General features: G+C 43.7%; 1 protein-coding gene across 2 annotated transcripts in view; it reads left to right on the top strand.

The window, feature by feature from the left end:
- Positions 1-12024, top strand: part of ARHGAP31 (Rho GTPase activating protein 31) — a 128241-nt gene extending 116217 nt beyond the window's left edge. For both annotated transcript variants that reach the window (XM_010357448.2, XM_010357450.2), the window contains exons 11-12: positions 2096-2376; positions 6429-12024. In XM_010357448.2, the coding sequence (XP_010355750.1) occupies positions 2096-2376; positions 6429-8846 (2699 nt within the window). In that variant the 3' untranslated portion in view covers positions 8847-12024. The remainder of the gene's footprint in view (positions 1-2095; positions 2377-6428) is intronic.
- The last annotated feature ends 6436 nt before the right edge of the window (positions 12025-18460 follow it).

Genomic DNA, 18460 nt, shown 5'->3' on the forward strand with positions numbered 1-18460 from the left:
CTCCAGCCTGGGTAACAGAGTGAGACTCTGTCTGAAAAAAAAAAAAAAAAAAAAGAATGACTAATTTCCCTCTCTACTAACATGGCATGGGCTTCAAGATATGTTAAGTGAGTAAATGTAAAGCAAACAACAATCTGTATCACATAGTGATTTTGTGTACTAAGGATGGGAAACTAAAATATATACAAGTATCTGTTTAAATATGCAAAAATAAACTGACAGAATAAACCAATAAACTAATAAAAGTAGTTATCTCTAAGAGACAGTGAGAGTATGGAACAAACCGGAAGCAACAGTGATGGACACATGGTGGGTGACCAAGGAGAGGTTGGTCTGGGAAGCCTTGAAAGAGGCGTTGTTAGGTTTGCCTTGAAGAAGGGGTTAGATTGCAACCACAGGGAGGACCAGAGCAGAAGAGTGCAAGGCCTGGCAAGGGGACTGGTAGAAGAGCAGACCTGTGGCTGGGCCAGCAAGAAGGGGCCTTTTTATATACAGTGGGCCCCTGACATTCAAAGGTTCCACATCCACGGATTGAACCAACCACAGATCAAAAATCTCCAGAATAAAATATTGCATCTGTACTAAACATGTACAGATTTTGTTCTTGCCATTATTTCTTAAACAATACAGTATAACAGCTATTTGCATGGCATTTACAGTGCATTACATAGTATAAGCAACCTAGAGATGATTTAATACAAAAGGATGTGCATAGGTTATATGCAAATACTATGTATGCCATTTTATATCAGGGACTTGAGCACACATGGATTTTGGTATTGGGGGGATGTCCTGGAATGAGTTGCTCTGTGGATACCAAGGAATGACCTGTAGTTTTAACTTTTGAACTCTGCAAATATTTTACATATTCAAAGATAAAACTGAATTTCAGGAAATAAGCCTACAAAGTGATGGGCAAAAGGAAATACCACTGCTGTGAATTCTGAAGCATTTTAGTTCAGACATCAGGATGCTGTCACTAGATCTGAGTTGCTGGGGTGGCCTTGTGGTGAGACACCTCAGAGTTAAGACACCAGTGTAAACAATGGCAATGAGTGGTTTGGTCTTAACCAATCTTAACCAACAAACTTTTCTGAGCTTGTGCTGTATGCCAGACACTGCTATATGCTTTGTCTCCATTGTCTACTTTATCCTCACATCAGCCCTGAAAAGCAAGTCTTATGATGCCTTTGTACCAAGATTACAAGATTCATTGAGAAATTAGCATTTGAACCCAGGTTTCTTTAATACCACTGTAAATGGTAATTTTTCTTGAGGGCCTGCTATGTGCCGAGCACAGTCCTGGGTACTCGCTCAGTCTTTAATCCAGAGTGTGGAAACAGCTTTATGCAATGAAACGGGGCTTTCCTTCATGCAAAGCAATAGAGACCAAATTTGAGATCTGCCTGCTTACTCCTGATCTCATAGATGTTTAAGAACAGAGCTTAATCACTTTGGATAGATCCAAATTGACAAGAGATAACCCCTGGGAAGAGTCACACAGGAAGCTGTTAATCATAATTATAAGATATCTTTGCAGCAAGATGTGAATAATAGATTTTTGTAACCTTGGACACTTAGATGGACTTCTCAAAGTCTGACCAGCTATTTGAGAAGTCAGAGACTGGGCTGGAGCATGGTGTCTCAACTTCAGCACTACTGACATTTTAGACTGGATAAGTCTTTGTTGTGGGACAGGTTCTGTACACTGGAGGATATTTAGCAGCATCCCTGGCTTCTATCCACTAGATGCCAGTAGCATTCACCCCTCCCCAGTGTTGTGGCAACCAAAAAATGTCTCCAGACAAGCCAAACGTCCACTGGAAGAAGAAAACGGTAGGAGCAAGATGGTCCCTGGTTGAGAACCACCAGACTAGGTGATCTTTGATGTCCCTTCCTTCTCTGACAATCTTTAACTCTGGGAACTGAGGCCAGGACATTGCTAGAAGAAAAGAGTAAATGCAAGGGGCAGTGAGCTGGGGGAATTCCCTCCATCCTTCTTGAAGCAGGGCCAGGAGACAGGACAGTGACTGTTTGGGGACAGTCTTTCTTGAAATGAAGCCTCCTTTAACTGATAATTCCATTTTCACTGCAGCTTCTGTACCTAAGAAGGCAGCTCTTGAGGATGCCAAGCCAGTATCTGAAGCACCTGGGACAGTGGAATGCAGCAAAGGCCTGTCCCAGGAGTCAGGCATCCACCTGGAGGAGAAGAAAACCCCAGAAAGCTCCTTGAGCTCTCAAAATTCAAATGAATTAGAGAAGAGACCAAATCCAGAGAAGGTGGTGGAGGAGGGACAAGAGGCTGGTGAGATGGAGTCCAGCACCCTGCAGGAGAGCCCCAGGGCCAGAGCCGAAGTTGTCCTTCTCCATGAGATGGTAAGGTACACTCTCCACCTGCTCCAGCCAGGTGAAGTTATTTTTTCCCGAGGGCTCTTGGTACAATGTAAAGTAAATTGGAAAAAAAAAAAAAATTTGAAAATCAGTTTCTGCCAAAGGGACTTTAAGAGACAAACTTCTAATGAAAGTCTGAGATTTGTTTTGCAGTGGACTTTTCAGAAGTCCTGCAGGGATGGGGAGGAAATATACTGCTCGGATTCCCTAGTACAGACTCAACTTTAAGTATTCCTGACCAGAGGTCACCATAAGCCAGTAACATGTCCTGGAATGTAATGACATTCAATCCCAGAAGCAGCACAAGACCTGCTTGTCACACCCCAGTCCCAAATATCATGATCATTCACAGAGCCCAGACTTCTTCTTCCAGACATCCTGGATGGGCAGTTGTCTACACTTATTTCCAAAACCAGAAATATTTCCAGGATCCATTCTTTCCTCCCGTGGGCTCTGGGGAAGTTAAAATACAACACTGGAGCTGACTAAACCTTGTCTACTTTGTAGAGGTGGAATTTTCCAAGAAGGTTTTTATGGGATGTCCTTCCATAGAAAGTGTGAGGAGGTTTTCCAGGGATACCCAAGGAGGAGTCATGCATTTGGGTGGCAGCTCTGTGACCAGAGGAGGGTACCAGAAAGGAGGATGCCTTTGAACTTGCTTCCAGAGTCTTGATTTTCAGGATATGCACAGAATAACCATGTGTTGGGAGTTAGGGCAGAGTGAGGTGCCATGGAGGCCTCAGGATGGCTGAGCGAGGGTCTCTATAAGATCTATTTGCATTTATTGAAGGGGAAAGATGAAGAGATTCATATGGGAATTGATTGAATTCTTACAGGGAGGACCCTGTAGGAATGAATGGCATTGCTTTGAGAAGCAGGTAAAGTTAGTGCTGCTAACTTAAAGTTAGTGGTGGATTCAAGGGAACAAGTAAAGGCATCAGTTCATTCATTCATTCAAAAGTTGTATTTAACATGAACTTTGTGCCAGACACTGGCATCACCATAGTGAACAAGGCTTTAGCCATCCCTGCCTTCTTGGAGCTAACAGCCTAGTTGGGGAAAGACATTGAACAAGTAATTCCTGGTGTGCTATGGAAGCATGGAGTGCATGGGAGCACATAGCAAGAGGACCCAACCTAGTCAGAGGGAGGAGGCATGCCACAAGGGTCAGGGAAATCTTCTCTGTAGAGTGCATATTTAGGCAGATAACTTAGACGGAAGAAAGGGGTACTGGGTGGAAGAGCAAAGGAGAGACCTCCAGGCAGAAATAATAAGATGTGCCTTGAATCCAAGGTAGAAAAGAGCATTCCCATTCAAGGAATGGGAGCAAGGCTGGGATAGCCGGGCTGGAAAAAGTGAGACTCAGGGGGATGCAGGAGCCAGGACTGCTTGGAAGGGATTTGGGGTTTAACCTACGGGCAATGGGAAAGCATATGAGGTGTTCAGAATTTTATCTTTCATGGGTCATTCTATTCTGTGCGGAGAACGGCTTGAAGAACAAAGGAGGCACCAATGCATCAGGAGGGGAGTGTGTGGTAAGCCAGGAGAGAAAAGCTGGAGGTGTAGACTAGTGTGGGGCCATGGGGATAGAAATGAAGGACTACAATGACTATTTAGAAGGTAGAATGGACAGGACTTGTTGAAGGATTAAAGGGCTGAGAAAGAAGGAAACGTCAAAGGCACCTCATAGGTTTCTGGTTTGAGCAAGACGATGCACTGTGGGTCCACTTACCGAGAGGGCAGAGTGAAGTGGAAGGGAGTTTAGATGTTCATTTGTTCATCTAAATTTACGGTTTCTCAGTATTGATTTCTTAGTAAGAGCTCAGTTAATGTAGGTGCTGAGGAGAGTAAAGAGATGAAGCTGTCCCCGCTCTGAAGCAGGGCACAGTCTCGTAGGCAAAATAGAAATGTTCACAGATGAATGCAGTGTAGTAGAAGCAGACTAATTTTGACAATCCCACAGAGATATGTGAAAGAAATAATCCAAAAGAAAACACTGAATTCATTACAGTTTAGCAGACCCTTTATGGAGCCCCCATTTACAGTATACTGGGCACCTCTTGGCCTTGATGAATCGAAGATGAATAAACACAATCCTGACCTCAAGAAGCTCACAGTCCATTGGGAATAATAAGACAAGCATAAAAGTAACTTTAATATGAAATAGCAAGTGATTAGAGCTAGGTGAGAAGGGGCAAGAGGTCAGCAGCAAATATTACTTTCACAAAGGCCTGTGCCACCCCAGGGTGGAGATTTGTCCCCCGGCTGCTCGCCCTGAGATACAATTAGGCCTTGAGGCAAGAAATGAAAGAAACTGGGCCGGGCACAGTGGCTCACACCTTTCCCAGAACTTTGAGAGGCCGAGGCGGGCAGATCACCTGAGGTCAGGAGTTTGTGACCAGCCTGGCCAACATGGTAAAACCCCGTCTCTACTAAAAATACAAAATTAGCTGGGTGTGGTAGCGCATACCTGTAATCCCAGCTACTTGGGAGGCTGAGGCAGGAGAATCGCTTGAACCCCGGAGGAGGAGGTTGTAATGAGCCAAAATCATGCCACTGCACTCCAGCCTGGGTGGCAAAAGTGAAACTCTGTCTCAAAAAGAAAAAAAAAAAAAAAAAACAGAAAGAAACTGAAATTAGTTGTTCTGGCCCTGAGCAGGCCTCCTTCCATCCCTTTCCTGTCTATAGCTTTGGGCTTTAGGTAGGGAAAGGGAGGAGTCTAGAAGGACAAAGGGAAGCTGGACTTGAGGGGAGACAAGGACAGCAAGCAAGGTGGAGAACAGGCAGCTCCACAAACCACAACAAAGAAATTCCCACCATGTTAACAGTGGTTATCTGTGGGGAGTAAGGATATATGATTTTGATGTCTTTGTATTTTCCTTTAATACGTATTTAAATTTTTTCCATGTGAAATATGTATTCCTTGGTAATAAGAAAAAAGAGACTGGGCATGGTGGCTCACACCTGGAATCCCAGCACTTTTGGAGGGGCCTAGGTGGGCAAATTACTTGAGCCCAGGAGTTTGAGACCAGCCTGGCAACATGGTAAAACCCCATCTCTACTAAAAATACAAAAATTAGCCAGGTGGCACAGGCCTGTAATCCCAGCTACTTAGGAGGCTGAGGCAGGAGAACTGCTTAAACCCAGGAGGTGGAGGCTGCAGTGAGCGGAGATCACACCACTGCACTCCATCCAGGGCAACAGAGCGAGACTCTGTCTCAAAAAATAACATTAAAGGCTGGGCGTGGTGACTCACGCCTGTTAATTCCAGCACTTGGGGAGGCCAAGGTGGGTGAATCACAAGGTCAGGAGTTTGAGACCAGTCTGGCCAACATAGTGAAACCCCATCTCTACTAAAAATACAAAAAATTAGCCAGATGTGGTGGTGTGCACCTGTAATCCCAGCTAGTAGGGAGTCTGAGGTAGGAACCCAGGAGGCGGAGGTTGCAGTGAGCCAAGATCACGCCATTGCACTCCAGCCCGGATGACAGTGCAAGACTCTGTCTCAAAAAAAAAAAAAAATTAAAAAAGAACTGTATTTACTTATTTGGAAAGCAGATGTCAGGGTAAGACTTAACATTTTCATTCCACTGGAAGACTCTCATCCTTGTGTGCCTTCTAGTGAACCTGAAGTTAAATGAGACCAGGGTTTTTGTTGTTTTATAAGGCAACAGTGCATAGAGATTAGGTACTTAACGTTCTGGTGCAGACAGAACTGGATTTCAATCCTGGTGTGCTGCCGTATGACTTAGGTAAATTGTTTAATCTATTTGAACCTAGACCTCTCGTCTATAAAATGGGTAATTATAGTAGTGTTTATCTCCTAGAGTTGTTGGGAAAATTACACAAGATACAGCTAAAGTATGTGATGGTGCATGGTGAGCACTCAGATAGCCACAGGTATTATCAGTGCTGCATCCTGTATTTGCTGAACTGGCACAGGCTGGCGCTGCCAGTCTTTTTCTCTCACTGGAAACGCTGATGTCAGCACCCAGAGTACTTGGTTCTAAGACAATCAGTTTATTGATGTTTTTCAGGATGAAGATGATCTGGCCAATGTCCTGATCTGGCCCGAGATTCAACAGGAGCTGAAAATCATTGAATCTGAGGAGGAGCTCTCATCGTTGCCACCTCCTGCTCTGAAGACCAGCCCAATTCAGCCTATTCTTGAGTCGAGTCTGGGGCCCTTTATTCCCCCAGAGCCTTCTGGGAACTTGCCTTGTGGCTCCTTCCAGGCTCCAGTCTCCTCCCCTCTGGAGGTGTGGACTAGGGATCCAGCCAATCAGAGCACACAGGGGGCTTCCACAGCAGCCAGTAGAGAGAAGCCAGAGCCTGAGCAGGGCGTGCACCCAGACCTCGCCAGCCTGGCTCCTCTGGAAATAGTTCCGTTTGAGACCGCATCTCCACAAGCAACAGTGGAAGTAGGAGGCCCAGGGAATCTGTCTCCTCCACTCCCACCTGCTCCTCCCCCTCCAACTCCTCTGGAGGAGTCACCTCCAGTCCTGCTTTCAAAGGGCAGCCCAGAGAGAGAAGACTCATCCAGGAAATTGAGGATAAATCCCTACATAGACCAGCAGAAGTCCCAAGACAGCCCTGAGATCTCTAACCTCTGTCAGGGAGAGGAGGCCACCCCAAGACACAGTGACAAGCAAAATTCAAAGAATGTTGCTTCCGAGGGGAAAGGCTGTGGTCTTCCAGGCCCAACCAGGGAGGTTGAGATCGCCTCACAAGGAGAGGAGAATGTAACCCATTCAGTACAGGAGCCTTCAGACTGTGACGAAGATGACACTGTGACAGACATTGCCCAGCATGGCCTGGAGATGGTGGAGCCCTGGGAGGAACCCCAGTGGGTGACGAGTCCCCTTCACTCTCCCACCCTGAAAGACGCGCACGAGGCCCAGGTACAGGGCCTTCAGGGTCACCAGTTGGAGAAGAGGCTTTCCCACAGGCCCAGCCTTCGCCAGAGCCATTCTCTAGACAGTAAACCCACGGTTAAAAGCCAGTGGACTCTCGAGTTTCCCTCCTCCAGCAGTTGTGCTAATCTTGAAACAGAGAGGAATTCTGACCCTCTTCAGCCTCAGGCACCCAGGAGAGAGATTACTGGGTGGGATGAGAAAGCCCTGAGGTCCTTCAGAGAGTTCTCTGGCCTGAAAGGGGCAGAGGCTCTTCCCAACCAGAAGGGACCACGTGGTGTGCAACCCAAGCCAGCAGAGACCAGCCCCATCAGCCTAGCAGAGGGAAAGGAACTGGGGACACACCTGGGGCACAGCAGGCCACAGATTAGGCAAGGTGATGTTCCTGGGCCAGAGAGCAGCAAGGAGAGTTCACCCAGCATGCAGGACAGCCCTTCACCTGGAGAGCACCCCACAAAGTTACAGCTGAAGAGCACAGAGTGTGGGCCCCCAAAAGGGAAAAACAGGCCTTCTTCCCTCAACTTGGACCCTGCCATTCCCATTGCTGACCTCTTCTGGTTTGAGAATGTGGCCTCATTTAGTTCACCTGGAATGCAGGTCTCTGAGCCAGGAGACCCAAAGGTCACATGGATGACCTCATCTTATTGTAAAGCAGACCCCTGGAGGGTTTACTCCCAGGACCCCCAGGACCCTCAGGACCTGGACATTGTTACTCATGCACTGACAGGCCGCCGTAACTCAGCTCCTGTGAGTGTGTCAGCTGTGAGAACCTCCTTCATGGTCAAAATGTGCCAGGCCAGGGCGGTCCCAGTCATCCCTCCCAAGATTCAGTACACCCAGATCCCACAGCCCCTGCCCTCTCAGAGCTCAGGGGAGAGTGGGGTTCAGCCTCTGGAGAGGAGCCAAGAGGAACCCAACTCAATCAGTGGGAGCACTCAGAAACTTGCCAAAGATGATTCTCCCTCCTCCCTGGAAAGCCCAAAGGAAGAAAAACCAAAGCAAGATCCTGGAACTGTTAAGTCCTCACCAGTGGATGCCACTGCACCCTGCATGTGCGAGGGTCCCACCCTTTCTCCAGAACCAGGCTCATCTAACCTGCTCTCCACCCAGGACGCAACAGTGCAATGCAGAAAGCGCATGTCAGAGACAGAGCCATCTGGGGACAACCTTCTTTCTTCAAAACTAGAGCGACCATCTGGGGGTTCTAAGCCTTTCCACAGGTCAAGGCCAGGAAGACCTCAGAGCCTAATCTTATTCAGTCCTCCTTTCCCCATTATGGACCACCTGCCCCCCTCATCCACAGTGACAGATTCCAAGGTCCTGCTGTCCCCTATCAGAAGTCCCACCCAGACAGTTTCCCCTGGACTTCTTTGTGGAGAGTTGGCAGAAAACACATGGGTCACACCAGAAGGGGTTACACTTAGGAATAAAATGACCATCCCTAAGAATGGCCAGAGACTAGAGACCTCAACTAGCTGTTTTTACCAGCCCCAGAGGAGATCAGTAATTCTGGATGGAAGAAGTGGGAGGCAAATAGAATGATTTCAGTTCACCTGCTGGTGTCTGAAAAATATCCTGATTCATCTGGAAGTTATTACAGGGCCAGCTTGCCATATTCCAGTCACAGGTTATCAAGTTTGGGCCTATTTTGGCCTCTGACTTCTCTTTCTTCAGCCTTTTGACCACTTATTAATTAGTCCATTTGCCAGAAGAGTGGTCAAGGGAAAAAACGAGAGATGAAATTTAGTTAAGTCTGTGTGAGCAAGTAAGAGAAGGTTAGGTAAGGGGAGAGGATGGAATGCTTATCTCCAATGAACTTTGGAGCTTGTATATGAGTCGGATTGCTCCCCTATTTCTTTTAGCTATTACTCTTGAGAGCTGGCTGTCCTTTGAAAGAAAGAAATAATGTTCTTTGAAAGAAAGAAAAATCTCTTGCTGTGTCAAACCTCAAAATGTTGCTATTGGGGTTAGAAGGCCTCCTCTTCATGCTTTTTAATGCTCTTTAAAACGTGTTCTTTTAGACCAGTTTTCTAATAAGCTTTGTAAAGTGTACTATCCAAATTAGAAGTGGATTTGGAAATGCAAACTAACGTGCACTTAGATATCCAAGTGGGTAAGCTTACCCACTCTTACCCATGCTCTTTCCCTGGAATCCCTGGAGACCTGTCCAAGATGATTTCCATATACCAGCATAGAAAATCAGAATCAAGAGCAAACTCTGAGACTGGCACAATCCAAGAAGATTTTCTGGCTCTGGCTTTTGGTAATTTGGGGCCCCAACTGCCACTGTACTGGACTGTAATTTATAAATCCAGTAGCTGCACAGGGTGGAGGCTGTGCTGAGGATTACCATAATGAAATGTACTAAATCTTAATTTAGGTATGCAATCGTGAAGTGAAGGCATCTGCTTTCTTTACAGTATCAAGAGTCCAAGAACAGGATGTCATCATAGATAAAAGCCTCACACAAAGGCAGAACTACACTCCAAACGTAATGTGTTTAAATTGACGGGGCACTAGCAGAAAACACTTTTGGCTCAGCTTTACTCTTCTTCCACACTACGCTGGGCCCAGCAGTACAGGAGAGAATGAAGGGAGGAGCTCCAGGAGGAGAGGGAAGAGCCCTAGCAGGGTGATCATCACAACCACTCACTGAGAGTTGCCCTTCTTAAAAATGTATTTTATTTTAGCCAGTGGGTCCCTTCCTTTCTCCTTTCCTCTCCACTGCTCAAGAACAGATTTGAGGCCAGGTGCGGTGCCTTACATCTATAATCCCAACACTCTAGGAGGCTGAGATGGGTGGATTGCTTGAGCCCAGGAGTTCAAGACCAGCCTGGGCAACACAGCGAGACCCCATCTCTTTAAAAATAACAGACTTGAGGAATCCCTCTCCCTTTCATAATTCCCCTCATCCACTGCCCACTCCAGGCACTCACTCAAACTTGCTCTTCAACTCTGTATACAAGCAGAAGCAATAAACCAATCTGATTTTCTTTTCAGTTATGTATAACTTTCAATGGTTCTTTCCTTTCCAGCTGGCGAGAGAAAGGAGAACTAATATACCTGCTGGCAGATTTTTGGTGCTGCCCATAAAAGGACTTCACAGGGCATCTCTTCTCAGGTTCAAGCCTGGCTGAATTCTGTCCAGAAGCTCAGTCATTGCAGAAATTTCTCTAAGGGCTGGGATATCACAACCAAGGGTAGTTCCGGACTTAGTGGGGGCTGAGATGAAGTTACCTCCTCCACTGAGAAATTGGAAGCTGATTCTCTGCAACAGATACATATTCCTCTCTCTCTTTCTCTCTCTCCTCCCTCTCCCTTCCTCCCTCCCTTCCTCCCTGATAAACCTTACAGTTTTGAAATCTTGTTCGGTGCCTTTTAAGCCAGTGTCTGTGGCAAGGGTAACTGGCAAGTCAGCTAATGAGTTCTGCCTTCCGGGAGCACTGAGTGAGCAAGGCATTTCATCAGTGTTTTGGCCTTCTCGTTGGGTGAGCAAGACATTGGACCAACAGCCAATGAGATATAAACCTGAAAGAAAAGTCCTAGAATATAGTATTTTTCCCCTTGGCCAGCAAAGTCAAGAAATAGAGTTGCGACAGATGAGAAAGACCATGCTCAAAAGATCTGAAAAGTACATTCCTGCCTTATCAGAAAATGTGGCAGACAGGTTTTATGTCAGCCTCAGTGCCCCTGCAGTGTCCACGCTTTGATAAGGACCACATTCCAGTTAGAATGTGAGGGAGGGAAAGAGCTGCACTTTGCTTCACCATCAGAACTCTGAGCCAAATATGAAATACGTAAACTATTTTATGATTATTTTAAATGTTTGGTAACATTTATAAGATATTTTTATTTGGGGATAGACTGAGAAGCCACCATTTACATATTAACAAGTGACTCAGTTCTAAGGGTTGAGGTGCCTGTGTGGATTTATAAAATGGTTGCAAGATCTTTTAGGCTCTGACATTTATAGCATCACCTTCAGGAACACAATTCTGTGGATGTCATCATGAGACACACTGACAGCTGTGGAGATAGTCCCTACTCTCAGCTTTCCTTGCCAGTCAAGTCCAGAAGGCCTTAGAAACTGACTCACCTTCTCAGTCAGCGTCTGCTGCTCAAGTGCGGACCTCCGCTTTGACTCTCGCCCGGCCTGCCAGCCATCACAAAGGCATTCGTAAACTTCCTGTGGTCTGGGCTAGCCTGACACTGATAAAATTCCATTCGAAAGAAAGAAAACTCATATTTCCTCCCCAAATTGTTCCCCCAAATGCTCTGGGATTACCTATTTCACCACTCATTTGAGTCTCTGAGAAAAGAACTCCCTGAGAATGGCTGGATGGGAATCAAATAGTCTGCTTCCATTCAGGAGGGGACAGAACAGGAGCTGCTGTTTTTAGGAGGATTTACCTGGTGCCCTAGAAAGGGCTATGGAATCAAATTCTCAGAGGGCTCCTTCAAATCAACTATCAGTCCTCAAAATGGGGGTGGCTGATGTTAAATGATGAATTTGAGGTGAAACACATGCATGTACTGTTGTTTTCTTTCAGCATTAGTGGTTGCTGAAGAAAATAGTAACCTACATTTTCTGCTACACTTGGAATATGAAGAGATCTGAACAAGAATCCCATTAAGACACCTAACAATCTAAACCCTAAAATTCAAAATATTGTCCAAATCAAAATTCTAGACTCTGAGGACATAAAAAATGTAAATGTCATCATCCTCAACAAATATTTATCGGGAGCTTGGTGGTAGTGCACTGGGTACCTTAGCACTCCCAAATCATTCAAGAGTCTAGTGAAAAAGGGAGAGGAATGGCAGCAAATAAAACACCCCCATAAACAACCAGGAGCAAGATTGAGAACCATTAAGTTGCCAAACAAAAGCAGAAGGGGAAAAATGTGTGGTAACCAGCATCTTTTAATAGGATAGTCGATGGTATTCAAGTGACCTACTGATTTCAAATAATCAAATTGAACACAATTGCAAATCCAATAGAACATCCCAGTGAGGCACTCAGGTGTTTGAGAACTTTGCTTTGATTTAGAAAACTAGAAAGTGGCAACTAGGTTAGAATAAGTAGTTCGGAGGTTTCGTGTGGTCATAATTGGTTTGGTGAAGTGTGAGATCTCTGCAAATGAGCCAGGTAACATCAGTATTCCATACCGCTTGACAAGGGAATTTTAGAGACTTCTGTCATCACAAAGCAAGTTAACTCCTAGTTAATGATGAAGCAGTAGGCCCAAGATAAACTGTTCATTTCAAGATAAATTGTTCTTGTCAGTGTTTGGCGTATGATAATCACATTTGGCTAAAATTGGATGGACAGTCATTTGTCTACACAGACACCTTGCATTCCTGCGTGAAGAGATACTGGGGAGCATGCAATTATCTTGTCCAGTATTAGAGTGGGAGAAGTTCACAGTAAGTCCAGTTCCCACCAGGATTTATTTGGGCCACATTCTACCATGGCCAGTCCAATCTGATGACCACATGAGTCTTGGGGTTAAGTGTTGCTAAGAATATGATTTTAGACTTGTCCAGCAGGAAGGTCAGCTCAAAATGTGGCATGACAAAGAATATGCTCTATTACCAAAACCTTTCCTAGCAAAACAAGGCCAGAAGAGGGAGCAAGCATCTTTCCAGGCGTGGAGAGGAGGGGGCAATGGTGGAAGGGTGATTGCCTGAAATCAGTGCCAGTACAGATAGCATAAAATTGGGGGCCACCACAGATTGGCTGGCTACTGTGTAGATCATTTAGTAATCTTGAGGCACATTAATAATGCAGAGATTACTTTTCTGTGAGGGTAGGGAGGATGTAGCTAAATGTAAGAAGCTTACAAGGTCCAAAGCCATGTGTTTTACTGGACAAATCACAATGCTTTGCAATAACTTAGTGCCATAGTACTTTCTGGCTTATAATTCTGCAAAGTAAAGCACTTTTTTCAAAGGAGTGTATTGGAAAGCCACATGATTTCAGCTGCGTTTTAAGCTCTACAAATACGTTTCCAAAGATGTAATCAAAATGTAATTCTATTGATTAAAAATATAAATATTAAAACTATCCATAGAGACATTTAAGTGTAATTAAAACAGATTGTTATGCTTTAAAAAATACTCTAATAAATGATATAAAATATAATGCTTATGATGGAACTATGAGCTAGAGGAGGACATGGGGTCACCAAAACCAATAATCAGAAAAGTAGATTATGTGCAGCAGGCTCATTGTTTCAGTTTGTTCTGTTTGATGTCTTTTTTTGTTACTTCAATGTTTGATCTCACCAAAAAAGTCCGTGATGATTTGCTTCCATACGTTTTTGTTGTTTTTGTTATTCTACATACTAATAATTGCCAGATGTTTGCAACTTCACCCTCTTACTGTTGCAAACACATAGTCATGTCACTCAGGAAACCCAGTGTAAGTCCAGGATATCATAATGAAAAATGAGAATAAAAGCTCCTTGCTTCTCAGAACTCCACAGCTTATGAAGGCACATGGGTCCACCTGCACAGATGTGAACTCAATTTTTCTATTACTTGAATCAATCAAAGGGGACTCTTCTTTTATTTGAGTAATTATGTTATTGATGCTCCAGGGGGAAAGGCAAATATTTGTTGTCCTGGCATATATCCTGTTATATGTATGACCAAAAAGGTGGGGAGGGGGAGGTGAACAATCATACAACCTAGGTTCACAACCTAGTGATATTTGCAGTGAAATATTTGCAGTGATATTTCCCCTTTCATTGCCAACGAGATGAAAACACTACCATTTTGGCAACAACTTTCTATTTAGAACCTTACACTACTCAGGCCTGCTCCTGCCCTAAATGCCTTTTTCTCCTGTATACTCCTGGATCGTCACACTCTGGCTTTTCTCCTGAACTTCCCCCAACCCTGCTCCAACACACAGTTCCCCTCACTTCCAGTCTTTCCCACTGTTCTCTGGAGTCACTCTCTCCTTATAAACTCCCCCTCAGTCCCAGTCTCTTCACTGAATATTGTTGCCACTTCCTGGACTTCAAGAAAACTCATGTGAGAACGCTTCCTTCCCTCCACAAAAGGCTGCACATGTGCACATGCGCCCATATTATGCAGACTTACACGAACGGTCAGAGGACGTTCTCCCAGGTCCTCACTTCTGCTTCTGCACCATGGCTTCTTCCCATCACATACAAAAATCCCTCATTACCAAAATGTGCGGATCCAACTATTTCAACTTTTATCATTTGTGGCTATGATTATAGTTAATGTCCCAGATTCCCCAGTCTTGGGTACCAATCTCCGTTTCCTTCTACCTCATGTCCCACCATCATCCTGGATGACTTCAGTGTTTTAGAGGAAAGCCCACCCAATACCCTTGCCATAACTGCTTACAGCTTTTTACATCTACTCAGTTTTGAACATATGCTTCTAGGGTTACACATCAGGCTATTTCACAATAGAGAATTTTGTGATCCTAAATTCTCATTTTCCTTTTTCAGAACTTTCTCTAGCCTTACTACTTTATTCCTTGTATTTGTGCAAGATTATCGTGCCTGCCCCCATAACCTCCTCTGATAGACAGCACTCCCACCACACTTCCTAATTCCTTCCCTAGCCTTTCCAGACCTAAGGTGCATCATCCCCATTGTTCTCACTAGGACCATTAACTCCCTTAACCACTAGTCCTTTAGCCACACCTGCTTGACAAACCTCCAACCTGGAACCTGGACTCTTATCACACATCTCTGCCCTTTAACTGTGTCTGTGGATTAGATTAGAGAAAACAATAAAACCATAATATAAGAGCTTTTAGATATTTGTAGTCCACCACCTCAACAGCAGCCTCATTTCCAAAACCTACAACGGCTGTTCCACAACCCACAATGGCTATTCCACCATTCTTGACTCTGTCCTATACAACTCTTTCTTCCCCACAAATAACTGTTATTTCTTCATAAGTTTATAGTATCAGACATCTTTATTCAAGCTCACACTGCTATTTCCCCTTACCTGTATATGTGTGTACCTAACCTCCCTTCTAGTTCAGAGGAAGTGTTGCCCCTCTTTCCAAGAGCTCCCAGGCTTCTGTGTTCCCAGTCTCCTGACATCCACTATTCTTCCCTGTGTACTCAGCCAAAGTCTATTCTATCTCAAACAAAAGTCTTCCTCAATTTTGTCCACCTTTGTGTCTAGGTTCTTGGAAGAGTCATCAGTGTCATCAATGCTCAATTTATACTTCTTCATTACAATTCACTATTCTGGACCAACTGCAGCCTGACCTCAGCCCGCATAACTCCAGTAAAATCTCTATTGCTAACGTCACCAGTAGTCTCTCATATTCAAATCCAACATTCACTTCTCAATCTCTAGACTTCCCTGTTATATGTGATCCTATTGATCATCCCTCTTTTGAAACTCTCTCTGCTTTGCCTCCTTCCCTGGCGATTCATTTTCTTAGCTTTGTTCACTTAAAAGGTTCCTCTTCCTGGCCGGGCACTGTGGCTTATGCCTGCAATCCCAGCACTTTGGGAGGCCAAGGCAAGAGGATTGCTTGAGCCGAGGAATTCAAGACCGTACTGGGCAACACAGGAAGAAAGACCCCATCTCTACAAAATAATAATAATAATAATTAATTAATTAATTAACCCGGCATGGTGGCGCACCTGTAGTCCCAAGTACTCAGGAGGCTGAGGTAGGAGAATCACCTGAGCCTGGGCAACAGAGCAAGATTCTGTCTCCCCAAAACAAGTTTTCTTAAAAGCGATTATTCGCCAGAATTCTGTCCTTCTCTACCTTTTCACTTCATATGCTTTCCCTGCACTCTCTTATTTATGCCCATAGCTGCTTCTACCACCTTCACACTGGTGACCCACCTCACCACTATTTTCTCCCTCACCACTATTTTCTCTTCCATGGAAATTGAAATTATACAACTGCATACTTTTATTGGGGGTACAAACAGATATTATGATTTATGAATATAATGTTAAATAATTAAACTGAGCTGGTTAAAATTTTTGTGGTGAGAACATTTGGAATTTATTCTCAGCAATTTTGAAATGTGTAATACTCTATTAACTGTATTCACCATGCTGTGCAATAGAACTAAAAAAAAAAAGACCATATTCCTTCTGAGACTTTGTATACTTTGACTATCACCTCCCCAGCCTCTGTAACTACCATCCCACTCATTCTGAAAAGTGTAGTGATCTCTTGTTGTAGTTTTAATTTGCACTTCTCTATTAACAATATTGAGCAATTTTTCATATGTCTATTGGCCATTTGCAGTTCTTCCTTGAAAAATGTCTATTTTGATCCCTTGCCTATTTTTTAAATCAGTTTTTGTTTTCTTATAATTGAGTTGTTTGAGCTCCTTATATATTATGGAGATTAACTCTCCATTGGATGTATAGCTTGCAGAAATTTTTTCCCAATATATAGGTTGTCTCTGCTGTTCATTGTTTCCTTTTGTTTCCTTTTGTGGTGCAGTTAATTGTTTCCAATTGTAACACTGTTAATTGTTTCCTTTGTGGTGCAGAATCTTTTTAGTTTGAAGTAATCCCATTTGTCTGTTTTTGCTTTTGTTGCCTGTGCTTTTTGGATCAAATCCAAAAAATCATTGCGCAGATCAGTGTCATGTAGTTTTCCTCCTATGTCGTCGTCGTCTTCTTCTCCTTCTTCTCCTCCTTCTTCTCCTTCTTCTCCTTCTTCTCCTTCTTCTCCTTCTTCTCCTTCTTCTCCTTCTTCTCCTTCTTCTCCTTCTTCTCCTTCTTCTCCTTCTTCTCCTTCTTCTCCTTCTTCTTCTTCTTCTTCTTCTTCTTCTTCTTCTTCTTCTTCTTCTTCTTCTTCCTCTTCTTCCTCTTCTTCTTCTTCTTCTTCTTCTTCTTCTTCTTCTTCTTTTCTTCTTCTTTCTTCTTCTTCCTCTTCTTCCTCTTCTTCCTCCTCCTCCTCTTCTTCTTCTTCTTCTTCTTCTTCTTCTTCTTCTTCTTCTTCTCTTCTTCTTCTTCTTCTTCTTCTTCTTCTTCTTCCTCTTCTTCTTCTTCTTCTCTTCTTCTTCTTTTTTTTTTTTTCTGAGATGGAGTCTCGCTCTGTTGCCGAGGCTTTAGTGCAGTGGCATGATCTCGGCTCACTGCAAGCTCTGCCTTCGAGGTTCACACCATTCTCCTGCCCCAGCCTCCAGAGTAGCTGGGACTACAGGTAACCACCACCACGCCTGGCTAATTTTGTGTGTGTGTATTTTTAGTAGAGATGGGGTTGGTGGTTTTATAGTTTCAGGTTCTACATTCACATCTCTTAATCTATTTTAGGTTGATTTTTGTATATGGTTTGAGATAAGAGTTCAATTTCATTCTTCTGCATGTGGATATCCAGTTTTCCCAATACCACCTATTAGACTATTCTTTTCCCATTGGGCATTCTTGGAACCTTTGTAAAATCAACTGATTGTACATGTGTGGGTTCATTTCTGGACTCGCTATTCTATTCCATTGGTCAATGGGTCTATTTTTGCCAGTACTGTACTGTTTTAATTGTTATAGCTTTGTAGTATAGTTTGAAATCAAGTAGTGTGGCATCTCTAGGTGTGTTCTTTTTGCTTGATTGCCTTGGCCATTTGGGGGTGTTTGTGGTTTTGTATGAATTTTAGGAATATTTTTTCTATTTCTATAAAAATGACATTAGAATCTTGATAGGGATTGTGCTAAATCTTTAGATTACTTTGGGTAGTGTGAACATTTTAACAATATTGATTCTTCCACCCTATAAACACAAGAACTCTTTCCACTTATTTGTATCATCTTCAATTTATTTCACCAACATTTTATAGTTTTTGGTGTACGGGTCTTTCAAGTCCTTGGTTAAATTTATTCCTATTTCTTTTTGTAGCTGTTGTAAGTGGGATTGTTCTCTTGATTTCTTCTCAGTTTGTTGTTAGTGTATAGAAATGCTACTGATTTTGTGTGTCAATTTTGGATCCTGCAACATTACTGTATTTATTAGTTCCAACAGTTTTTTTTTTTTGGTGGAGACTGTTAGATTTTCTATATATAAGATACATATAAGATTATGTCATTTCAGCAAACTGACAATTTCGCTTGTTCCTTTCTATTTGTGTGGTATTTATTTCTTTCTCTTGCCTAATTGCTCAGGCAAAGATTTCCAATACT

This window comes from Rhinopithecus roxellana, chromosome 1 (genome assembly GCF_007565055.1).
Source record: "Rhinopithecus roxellana isolate Shanxi Qingling chromosome 1, ASM756505v1, whole genome shotgun sequence".
NCBI classification, from domain to species: Eukaryota; Metazoa; Chordata; class Mammalia; order Primates; family Cercopithecidae; genus Rhinopithecus; species Rhinopithecus roxellana.